We start from the raw sequence: 12,566 nt of genomic DNA, 5'->3' as shown, positions 1-12,566 counted from the left end.
TTAAACAGTATTCCTAAACTAAACTTTTGATGTGTCTATCATACAAGAACTTGCAATATCTGGTCATTAGAAACCAAGCTTTTCTTTATGCAAATACAGTTTTTGGATAGAAGGCAAAATTAAGGATAATTTTAATACTCTTAAGGCACATGCAAAGATAATGCAATTAGAAAAATGCTAATGTACAATGAAATGCACAATGATGCACTATATCTGGCTTTAATTTGTTCTTTTATTTATGGAGTAGGTCTTCCAAAGGGACAAAAATATTGTATTCATTAGGTAATTAAACCTGTAAGGGTCATACAGCCCTTAAGGAAATAAGAGGGAAGGGGGAGTAATCTAATTTGTTCCAAGGAAGGTATGGTAGCTCCAATTACTTGTAACAAACTTCCTTCACCAACATAATGGCACCTGTTCCCACCCCCCTCCTTCCTTTTGAAGGAGCCTGTGAAGAGCATTATAAAACAGTGCTCACATGAAAGGTGTAACAAATGAATTATGAAAATAAATTCAGAATATAAAATAATGAACAAGATATACTGTGCTTAAAAAGCAATTAATAGTACAGTGCCAGTAATAAAGTTTATTTAAAAAATTATTAAGAGTGATCCAGCACAATAATGAAAGCTGACATGAAAAAGTTATAGAATTTATAAATTTGAAAAAATTCAATAAAATTATTTCAATTAATCTGGAGGGGTAGGGGGTCCTTCACTACTAAGCATTATGGTACTGACAGATTTGCATGCATCTACAGATAAACTAAAAATAAACCTATGCTAATGATTTCTAAAAGTTAAACATAGAAAATAAGGTAAATAACCCCTTTATATAAGCAAAAAATTTTCAATAATATTCAGAGAAGGACCCACAACACTTACACGCAAGAGTGGCGTGTCCTCCGTCTAGGGAAGAAAGAAGTGGAGTTAAGTAGGTACGTGATGTCCAGTCTTCAACACAAATGTGCTGCTGACAACACTGCTAATCATTACATATTTCAGGAAACAAACATTAGCATTAACACACAGGATAAGAAAGCCACGCCAATGCAAGCATGTACAGCGCAACCCATAAAATAAAACATCGTACAGTATATTTAAAATATGAGAAATAATGTTTGTATGGTAAAAAAGTTTAGTTCAGTATTTAACGTTTCAACAAAGTACCATTATACATTTCTTTCTCTTTTCTCCAAGTCACTGTTCTTTCAAAATATGATGTTACGATCATCAAATTTGGATGGACCATTAACATACACACAATATCTTCTTGAAAGATACATTACCAAGATGAATGCCTTTCAGTTTTAGGGGAATGAATATGGTATGAAGGGGAACACTGGCAAAGTTAAAAGATTCAGTAATTATATGAACAGTCATAAACTGAATTTTAAAGGAAGCATGTATGGAGAGAAGTATGGAAAGTGAAACAAAGTACAAGTACACACAGTAGATGGTAGAAATGAAATGAGGATATCAAGAGTAATGGGTCATGGAAGCCTTGCTCTGCAGGCAGTCTCAGATCAGGCCTCCTAAATTAAAAAAAAAAGAATAAAAAAAAAATTACAGTGGAAAGTATAGGGTATACTGAATGTAAGTAGAAGTATTTAAGATTCTTCCAGAGTAGAAAACATTTAACAGGCTTCCATTCACACTTGCCTTTTGGGTAAACTAATCGTTTGGTTTACTTACTTATTAACAGTATTTTATTTTTTTTTTTTTTTTTTTTTCAACAAGTTGGTCGTCTCCCACCGAGGCAGGGTGACCCAAAAAAAGAAAATCCCCAAAAAGAAAATACTTTCATCATCATTCAACACTTTCACCACACTCACACATTATCACTGCTTTTGCAGAGGTGCCCAGAATACAACAGTTTAGAAGCATATACGTATAGAGATACACAACATATCCCTCCAAACTGCCAATATCCCAAACCACTCCTTTAAAGTGCAGGCATTGTACTTCCCATTTCCAGGACTCAAGTCCGACTATATGAAAATAACCGGTTTCCCTGAATCCCTTCACTAAATATTACCCTGCTCACACTCCAACAGATCGTCAGGTCCCAAGTATCATTCGTCTCCATTCACTCCTATCTAACACGCTCATGCACGCTTGCTGGAAGTCCAAGCCCCTCGCCCACAAAACCTCCTTTACCCCCTCTTTCCAACCCTTTCGAGGACGACCCCTACCCCTCTTTCCTTCCCCTATAGATTTATATGCTTTCCATGTCATTCTACTTTGATCCATTCTCTCTAAATGACCAAACCACCTCAACAACCCCTCTTCTGCCCTCTGACTAATGCTTTTATTAACTCCACACCTTCTCCTAATTTCCACACTCCGAATTTTCTGCATAATATTTACACCACACATTGCCCTTAGACAGGACATCTCCACTGCCTCCAACCGTCTCCTTGCTGCTGCATTTACCACCCAAGCTTCACATCCATATAAGAGTGTTGGTACTACTATACTTTCATACATTCCCTTCTTTGCCTCCATAGATAACGTTTTTTGACTCCACATATACCTCAATGCACCACTCACCTTTTTTCCCTCATCAATTCTATGATTAACCTCATCCTTCATAAATCCATCCGCCGACACGTCAACTCCCAAGTATCTGAAAACATTCACTTCTTCCATACTCCTCCTCCCCAATTTGATATCCAATTTTTCTTTATGTAAATCATTTGATACCCTCATCACCTTACTCTTTTCTATGTTCACTTTCAACTTTCTACCTTTACACACATTCTCAAACTCATCCACTAACCTTTGCAATTTTTCTTTAGAATCTCCCATAAGCACAGTATCATCAGCAAAAAGTAACTGTGTCAATTCCCATTTTGAATTTGATTCCCCATAATTTAATCCTACCCCTCTCCCGAACACCCTAGCATTTACTTCTTTTACAACCCCATCTATAAATATATTAAACAACCATGGTGTCATTACACATCCCTGTCTAAGACCTACTTTTACCGGGAAGTATTCTCCCTCTCTTCTACACACCCTAACCTGAGCCTCACTATCCTCATAAAAGCTCTTTACAGCATTTAGTAACTTACCACCTATTCCATAAACTTGCAACATCTGCCACATTGCTCCTCTATCCACTCTATCATATGCCTTTTCTAAATCCATAAATGCAATAAAAACTTCCCTACCTTTATCTAAATACTGTTCACATATATGCTTCAATGTAAACACTTGATCTACACATCCCCTACCCACTCTGAAGCCTCCTTGCTCATCCGCAATCCTACATTCTGTCTTACCTCTAATTCTTTCAATTATAACCCTACCGTATACTTTTCCTGGTATACTCGGTAAACTTATTCCTCTATAATTTTTACAATCTCTTTTGTCCCCTTTCCCTTTATATAAAGGGACTATACATGCTCTCTGCCAATCCCTAGGTACCTTCCCCTCTTTCATACATTTATTAAACAAAAGTACCAACCACTCCAACACTATATCCCCCCCTGCTTTTAACATTTCTGTCATGATCCCATCAGTTCCAGCTGCTTTACCCCCTTTCATTCTACGTAATGCCTCACGTACCTCCACCACACTTACATTCTGCTCTACTTCACTCCTAAAAGATGGTATACCTCCCTGGCCAGTGTATTTTATACCTAGAATAAAATTTCAGTCAGTATAGCCTGGGTACTTCATTATAATCATGTACAATGAGGCTACAAAGAAAGAATTGGTCAATTATAAATAAATTACACTGAATTTTTATCAGTTCAATGACCAGCACATTATGGAGTGGTTGAATCAGGGTGTTGAAATTGAAATCAAAGCATGAGAATTTACACTCAATGGCTATAATCTTTTCTTCTTTCTTTTAATGCAATGGCCGTATCTCACTGAAGCAGAGTGGCCCAAAGAGAAAAACAAGTTTCTCTTTATAAATTTAGTAATATATACAAGAGAGGGGTTACTAGCCCCTTGCTCCCGGCATTTTAGTCGCCTCTTACGACACGCATGGCTTAGGGAGAAAGAATTCTGTTTCACTTTCCCATGGAAATAAGAGGAAATAAAAAAGAACAAGAACTAGTAAGAAAAGAGAAGAAAACTCAGAGGGGTGTGTGTGTATATATATGTTTGTACATGCATGTGTAGTGTGACCTAAGTGTAAGTAGAAGTAGCAAGATGTACTTGAAATCTTGCAAGTTTATGAGACAGAAAAAAGACACCAGCACTCCTACCATCATGCAAAAATTACAGGCCTCTGTTTTACACTCACTTGGGATGACAGTAGTATCTGCCTGAGTGGTTGCTGTCTACCAACCTACTACTTACGATGACTATAATTATACATATATGTACATGTATAAATATACAGTATAATGAAATTTAAATGAACAATAATTAATACTTTGCTAGATTTTTCCAGGAATAGTTTTGGAAAACATATAATTAATGCTTACATGTGGTATAGAAGCCAATGCAGTGGGTCTGAGGGCCACTAAAATCCTCATTCCCCAACCCCCTCCTCATTACATCTTATAATGATGCAGAGCTCACTGTAGTACATGTACCTACCAGCTCCTAGTATGGTCAGTCCTTCAGGTAGTGTAAGCATTTAAGCCTTATTTTTATTTAATGTTATTCAGGTACCTTCCATTGTTATTATGAACCAAATAAACACTTAAGCATTCATCTTTTTTATACTTCTTTTTATTGTACACTTGTTAGAGAGCCCAAGATTTGCACACCTCTTATTCTCTGATCTAAGGAGTTGAATACTCTGAAAGGTGATTAAAGGAACAGAATTTGATGATTTGGGAAGAAAGGATAACCAGAGGAGACATGATTATAATATAAAGGATACTCAGTGAATTGATAAAGCAGATATGGATAGACAAATGTAAGGACCATGAACAAAGACAAATGGAAACTGAAAAATGCAAACAAGTCACACGGATAAGAACTTTTCAGTTTCAGGGAAGAAGGAAAGAAAGTAAGAATGAACTGGATGTGAAAATTGGGGAAACAACCCCTATACAGTTTTAAGAGTAGGCTCCAGACATCAGAAACCAATAATGCCAGTTAAGAAAGCTTAAGAGGCATGGCCAGGGACCAAGACCATCCTCACAAACAAATCTGCCAGCAAACTCATGGCACATGCACACTGTATATTATAATACTGCTGTACTTATCTTAAGATAAAATACATACTTATACTTTCACAGTTTCAAACTTTATCAGAAAACAACTGACATTTTACCTAAATAATTTTCTGACCCTTCTGAGTAGTTGAAAAATCCTACAGCAGTACAGTTAAAAAAAAAAAAACACTAATCATCTCTATCAAACAAGATATATTATGTACAACACTAATTGTTGCACTACTTTTATCTGCAGCCGAGCACATGAAAACCTCATATCTAATGCCCTCTGTGACCTTTGCATTTAATATTGTACTATTCATGGCTCGCATAGTGTCCCATGGCTCAATTTGCAATGCTCTCATCTCACATACTGAGTGTCCATGGCTCAATCCCTGGCAGGGTGGAAACGTTGGTCATTTTTTCTTTACACCTGCTGTCCCTGTTCACCTAACAGTAAGTAGGTACCTGGGTGTTAGCTGACTGTTGTGAGTTGCATCCTGGGGGACAAGTCTGAAGGACCCCATTAGAAATAATTTTACAGATAATGAAGTGGCAGTTTTAATAGTAAAAGAAATAATTGGACTGTCTTAATATTTCAGTCTTGACCACTGTACAGTGGACCCTCGGTTATCGGCTGTAATCTATTCCAGAAGGTCGACCTAAAACCAAAATGGCCAAAAACTGAAATATTATTTCCCATAAGAATTAATGCAAATCCAATTAATCCGTTTCAGACACCCAAAAATATTAAAAAAAAAAATACATTTTTTAAAGATTAACTATAGTTTTACATATACAAAACAAAGAGAACTAAATAAAATGACTAATGAAATGGACAAATGAACATTTAAATCACTTTTACCTTTACCTTGTTGGTGTATGCAAAACGGCGAGGAGCGGAGAGGGAGGCAAGTTTATTGTTTGGAGACAGGACAGAATGCTTAAATATGACACTATTATCAACTCCACAGTTTATTTATCTATCACAATTCATCTAATATGACATAATAAACAATATTAATAACATACACGATACGTATATGCTCTAGAATGAATAATATGTATGTGTCATTACGTATGTGAGGACTGGTGGTGGTGGTGTTGCTGGGTTTATAAGGGCCACTGCCAACATAAGCCATACATATAGTGGTGGTGGTGGCAGCTCTGCTACCACCACTATCCACACTGAAACAATTTATAAATAAGAAATATTTACACTTTATAAATAAGAAATATTTACACTTACTGTACCTTGGAGGAGATGCTGGCATTGGTTTAGGGTGGTGGAAGATAGGCAGGGTGGCATATACTGTCAGTGGCCCTATATACCTCCAACAACATTGGAGGAGTCAGTTTCGTGTCGTCCTTTTTCTATCGCTTAATTGCTTAACTTACTAGCTACACTGTTAATGCTACACTATCACTGGCTGGTGCTATAGCCTTTGTTGACTTCTGCTGCTTTAGTATCATACATATCGTAGAATCACTGAAGAAGGCACATTCTCCCCTCTCTCTTCCTCCTTTACTTTCATACTTTGCTACGGGCGGACATGTCCAATATGGCAGATAACCGAAATAACGGCAGATAACCGGAATAAAATTTCGGCCAAAAAAACGGCCAATAACCGAGGGTCCACTGTACATTAAATCTTTGGAGCAACTTGTATTAACTCGAAACGGATAGTTTTCCATTTGCTTTTTGTCACTGCATGTAAAAAGTTTTTTTTTTTTTTTGCAATACGAATATGATAGTATTTCAAAACTTGTGCGGTAAATTTAGTATATTCTTTTAATATCTAAATCAAAAGTAGCAAGTTCAATGTAACGTAATTCTGTAAAGTGACAAATTAACATCTCTAAATTATTTCTTCTCTTTTAATGGTAGTTCAGACAGTTACAGACAACATGAGGATTTTGAACACAATCTAACATTCGTATTAAAGGAAAGTATGAATTTCCTAATCATGGTATCAAATCAGAAACAATGCTGTTGTCACCAAAATATTGAATTTCCAGAGGAAAACGTCATTTATTAATAAAAAAAACAATGCTAAAGCTTGAGTTTTCATTGAAATCATCCATTTAAGTCTGACCTTTAAAACTAGTTACAGTAAACCCGATTCCTTAGCCTTCAATTTAACGTACTTTAGAAATACAGTGCAAAATCTGTTGGGTTAAGTGATTTGTAAACAACAAAGTCCTTTAATTACAAAACTGTGTCATGATCATAGCAAAACAATCTAGTCTCTATCCACCACAATTGCTATTACCAATTCCTCTCCCTTCTCCCCAGTATTTGTCAGGTGAAGCCAGGGCTTACTGTAATTAAATATTAAATAGGCTACCTTGTATTGAAGGATTAGGTTTGTTCAGATGTATAAATACAGTGGAACCTCTACTTGTGAGCACATCCACGTGCGAATTTTTCCAAATACGAGCAGTCGATTGGTCGATTTTTTGTTTCCATACGTGAGCAAAACTCCCTAAGCGAGCAGACCTCAAGGCAGGTTCTTTGACGCTGGTGAGGGGCTCTTGCTCTTGATCTAGGGAATTTTATCTCAATTGTTTGTTGGACTATCTTATTGAAACTTGGGCAATGTATGATGGAAAGATGCTTCTTAACGTACACCAAAAATGAAAGAAATCTGAGCATAAATAATGGATTTCACTTCAAATTGAGCTCAACACAGGAGAAATGTTAGATTGTTTTGGCTATGGTCAAGAGTAAACAAATGATGTTACTGTCCATTCCAATATGCAGTCGTGAATGAGTTGACATTATTTATACAATTATTGCAATAAGGCATAACAGTAAATCTTTTTTTTTGTGTGTGTGTGAATAAAAATTACAAATTATTTATATTGTAATAATAATAATAATAATAATAATAATAATAATAATAAAATATAATAATAATAGTACATACAATAATACAATACAAGAATAATAATATAATATGTATAATAATAATACACATATAATAATAATGTACTACATAATAATTATAATAACAGACGGCTTCAAAAGGCCGTCGCTAGATGTCAGTGTTTACCACAACATAGAGGGAGCGGTTGTGGCCGCCTCCACCTGTTACATAATTGCACATTTTAGTCATTTTAGAGTACATGTATATATCAGGTTTCTATGCTATTTATATTGTTTATTATGTCATATTAGATGAAGTGAGATATATAAATAAGCTGTAGAGTTGATATTAGCGAAATTATTGAAGCACAGAATTCCACTGGAACGGATTAATTGCATTTCAGTTAATTTAAATGAGGAAAACTGACTCTGCAAACGAGCAAATCCAGTTGCGAGCAAGGTCGTGGGACGGATTGAACTCACAAGTAGAGGTTCCACTGTATATCAGTTAAGTATGCAACCTTCTGCTAGTTCAAAAATACATTGATAAACATACGTTTTTCTCATCTTGTAGCTCTTAAAACTGAAATAACACTTCTACACACGATAGCTGCCAAATTTCGGCATAAAGAAGCGTTTTATGCCAACTTCCCATTTCTGTAATCGAGTGGTTTTGCTCTGATTAAATTGACAAGCTTGACCTCACTGAGCACGTTTTTTAGTTCACGTGACATTCATTTAATTGCAAGTACATACATGATGCAGAAAATCTTGCACCAAAGGTGATGGATTGATTACATCAAACTATCTTTCCACTTTGCCTACTTCATTGGGTGGCCCGGTGGCCTGGTGGATAAAGCTCCTGCTTCACACACGGAGGGCCCGGGTTCGATTCCCGGCGGGTGGAAACATTTCGACACGTTTCCTTACACCTGTTGTCCTGTTCACCTAGCAGCAAATAGGTACCTGGGTGTTAGTCGACTGGTGTGGGTCGCATCCTGGGGGACAAGATTAAGGACCCCAATGGAAATAAGTTAGACAGTCCTCGATGACGCACTGACTTTCTTGGGTTATCCTGGGTGGCTAATCCTCCGGGGTTAAAAATCCGAACGAAATCTTATCTTATCTTCATCTTCCAGCAAAGTTGATCTCTCCAAGAGTGTAATTCATCTGTCTATTCCACTGATAAAACCTGCAGTACAGGTGAATGTTTAGTCATAGATTATTGATGCTGCACATGTGACTTATCAACAATGGTTTTGCTTAACATGTGGAGCAATAATTTTTATGAATCCAACAGCACCTGACATTTTTCCTACCATAGCCGTGGTTCCAGTGTATAAACCAGAATATAAATGCCAGGATATTTCATGTTTCTTAAAGGATGAATCATCAAATTTTAAAATTATTCACCCATAACTTTGGTAGGAAGATTCCAAATAAGCATATTTTCAACAGAAAATTCATATATACGGTGAACAAACATAAGTAACGTTGCAAACCCTGCAATATCTGGAAAGTCTACTGGACTCAATTTTACAAGTCTTCATTCTTCACAAAAACACACACATTTGCTACATCTAGAAACTGTATGTGAGTGATACACAGTAAATTCTTATGTAAAATTTTTAACATGTACGTTTTACCAGACCACTTGCGCACAATTTTATTTCACACTTTTTGCGACAGGATGAGGTTCATCTGATTTTGCTATGGCATTAAATTCAAATGCAAAAATACACTTTTCTTCTCATGGTATTTGGCAGATATTCTTTTGGGGGTACTCTTTTTTATTTTCCATGTCAGGATATGTGTTTTCAAAATCTCTTCATAATTTCACAGGATTTGGACTACTGTTGGTCAATATTTATTCACATTCAACATGACATACCCAACAGAGGTCAGCTTTGAAAACTTCTGCTCTATAACATATAAAGGACTAAGTTAAAAACAGATCTTGCCCCCTCTCATTTCTTCAATACAAAAAATATTCCAGGAAAATTGCATGGAAGATAGACTGAATTGTGAGATGCTTCTTCAGACTTAATCTTTTAACTGGAATAACAAGTTTGGGACAGCAGTGAACAATGACAAAACACTTGGGGTACCAGTAAATATTTGATTATCAAATTTTATTGCTGTTTTCTCATTAATATAAAGCACCAAAAAGTGGAGAGCTGCATTTAATGACATCTCAAAAGTATTATTATCCTACAGTTTACAGTGTATACACATACAAATGCAGTATATAAAATAATTTTATATGTATAATTGTAATTGATAATATAACTAAATTTGTGACACAGAGTAATCTTAAAATATAAAGCAGTTAAAACACCAACTGGACTGACTTAATATTTCAGTTCTAACCATAGTACATTACAAGCCAACAAGGATATCCTACCGAACAAGAACAAAGAGACAATCGCAACGTTATTTGGCTTACTTGAGTAATTATATTCCCTCTTTCCTCTTCTTCCTCACCAATGGTTTCCCGGCCACTCAAAGCCTTGCGCAGCTTATCCATACTTGATTTATCAAAGGTTTCTCAAATTTTTTTTCTGTAGGGACATTAAAATATTTAAAGTTAGAAAAAATTTTCATTTTCATCCCAAAAGATTACAGAAACAGCCAGACAAAGAGCCTAATTAAGCAATCTATCCTGACAACATACTTAACACTCATGTAGATCTGAATGTTGCCCGAGCTTACCAAACACTGATGCTTGACTGTCGAGCCTTCAATTTTTTTTTATTATATGTATTTTTATAATTTTTTTATATAATGTAACCTATAGTAAAAAAAAGTAATTACAGGAAATAGTCAGAAAATGACCCTGAAAGTTGCAAAAGTAAACCAAAGTTGCAATATGAAGATATAATAAATTAAGTAGATTATGATCAAGTTTTTAGCCTCTAAACCATCTAATTTGGAATTAGCACTATGGAAGTATTGATGAAACAAAGTAGTACTTAACAGCTTCTGCAATATGCCTGCAGAGGTTATAAAATGGAGCACAAGTTTCAAATTACTATATTAAAAACAAAATTAGTGTAACAACACTACCTACAGCAACACAAAAGGACTCACATTGTGTAAGTGTATCCAAAATATTAAATATGATCTTTGTATTATTATTATTATTATTATTATAATAAAAAAGAAGCGCTAAACCACAAGGGCTATACAGCGTATGATCTTTATAGAATACAAAAGTGACATACTATGATGACTTAACTAGGATGATGAAGGAGCATGCAGAGATGTTCAGCATATTTTTTTACAGCGGTTTCAGTTCACCTAACAGTAAGTAGGTAGCTGACTGTTGTGGGTTGCATCCTGGAAAAGGAGGGACCCTAATGGAAATAAGCCACACTGATCGATTTGCATTGGTCACAAAATTTCTGGGTTAATACTCCAAATAAAGTCACTGTTGGTGTCATTTTACCGTTGAGTATCTCAACTAGACAAGGATGCAGACTCAGTTCCAGAGCAAGTTAAAATAAAGGGTAAGGAAACATTTCTTTATACCTGCTGTCCATGTTGAAGATGACAGAACATAGTTTTTTTTTTTTTTTTTTTTTTCAATCGTTTTGACGCCTCATAAAAGGTATATTAAGTATCTAATAAATGTTAATCCAATGAAGTCAAACGTTATTTATTCCCAGTATAAATAATCTAACGTTAACCATTCTGATAAGTAATTTTATGGAGAAATACACTACGTAACTATGAGTCTCCAAGTATGACACAACTTATGTTAATCAGTCTGTGTTTTACACCTGTGCTGTATCTTCTTGCGATACAAACCCGTAGGAGCAGCACTGACCCCGGTGGACATGATACACCTGACCAACTGAAAGAAATATATATTACAAAGAAATAAGACGGCAATATTTCTGCTACAGTATTATCTCGTAGCCAAGAATTAACGGGGTTATGAAGTTAGGAAACACCCACGAACCTTCTTTGTTGTGATTCTAGAACACACACTAGCCTTATTGCTCTTTCCTCGGCCTACTGGCTACACCAGTACATTTAGCACACACACTGATGCTAACTCCTGCAGTTACCGTGTGAATCGAGGAAATAACTGGCGGAAGTCAGCTGACACTACTACTGGTCACTGCCAGGTGGTTGTTACTGTAGTTAAGGGGTCACACTCGAGTAAGCTGTATTCAGTCTCATCTCCTTGTCTCTGGGGTTGATATATTGTCCAAAGCTGTGATGAAAGATAAAGGAAACAAGTGTAAAAAATATACATAGTATGGAGAAAAGAAGAAAGATGAACTTTGCAGCATTAACTCCGAGCTTCACAACACTGAAGTTGGTGACCGGCTCCCCATATAAAGCTGTTTAAAATATTAACACAAAAAAAGAACTAATGTTTATAGATAATTTTTGTTATTGACAGAATTAGATAAATAAGGAACAAAAAGTACTCCACAGAGTTATTAGGTAATCATGTCAACAATGTCCAGCACAAAGTAAGATGCCCATACACCCCTAAACATGGTGAATAAATCAGGATACCAGGTGGCCAAACTGGCTACTTTTTGCCAGTTTTGC

The 12,566-nt window shown here is 35.8% G+C and overlaps 1 protein-coding gene across 10 annotated transcripts in view; it reads right to left on the bottom strand.

Annotated features, from left to right (window-relative positions):
* The window catches only part of LOC128696063 (vesicle transport protein SFT2A), a 40,677-nt gene extending 28,458 nt beyond the window's left edge, over positions 1-12,219 (bottom strand). The window contains exons 1-4 of one of the 10 annotated variants that reach the window (XM_053787076.2): positions 12,071-12,189; positions 11,222-11,336; positions 10,444-10,558; positions 885-908 (exon numbers count right to left, since the gene is read on the bottom strand). In XM_053787076.2, coding sequence (XP_053643051.1) covers positions 885-908; positions 10,444-10,524 — 105 coding nt within the window. In that variant the 5' untranslated portion in view covers positions 10,525-10,558; positions 11,222-11,336; positions 12,071-12,189. Of the gene's footprint in view, positions 1-884; positions 909-10,443; positions 10,561-11,221; positions 11,337-11,961 lie in introns of all 10 variants that reach the window. The other 9 variants (XM_070094930.1, XM_053787074.2, XM_053787073.2 and 6 more) reach the window with 9 other exon arrangements.
* Positions 12,220-12,566: the final 347 nt, after the last annotated feature.

Source organism: Cherax quadricarinatus, chromosome 48 (genome assembly GCF_038502225.1).
Source record: "Cherax quadricarinatus isolate ZL_2023a chromosome 48, ASM3850222v1, whole genome shotgun sequence".
Classification (NCBI taxonomy): Eukaryota; Metazoa; Arthropoda; class Malacostraca; order Decapoda; family Parastacidae; genus Cherax; species Cherax quadricarinatus.
Note: the sequence above shows the minus strand (reverse complement) of the source record. Positions and strands in the feature narration are given on the sequence as shown.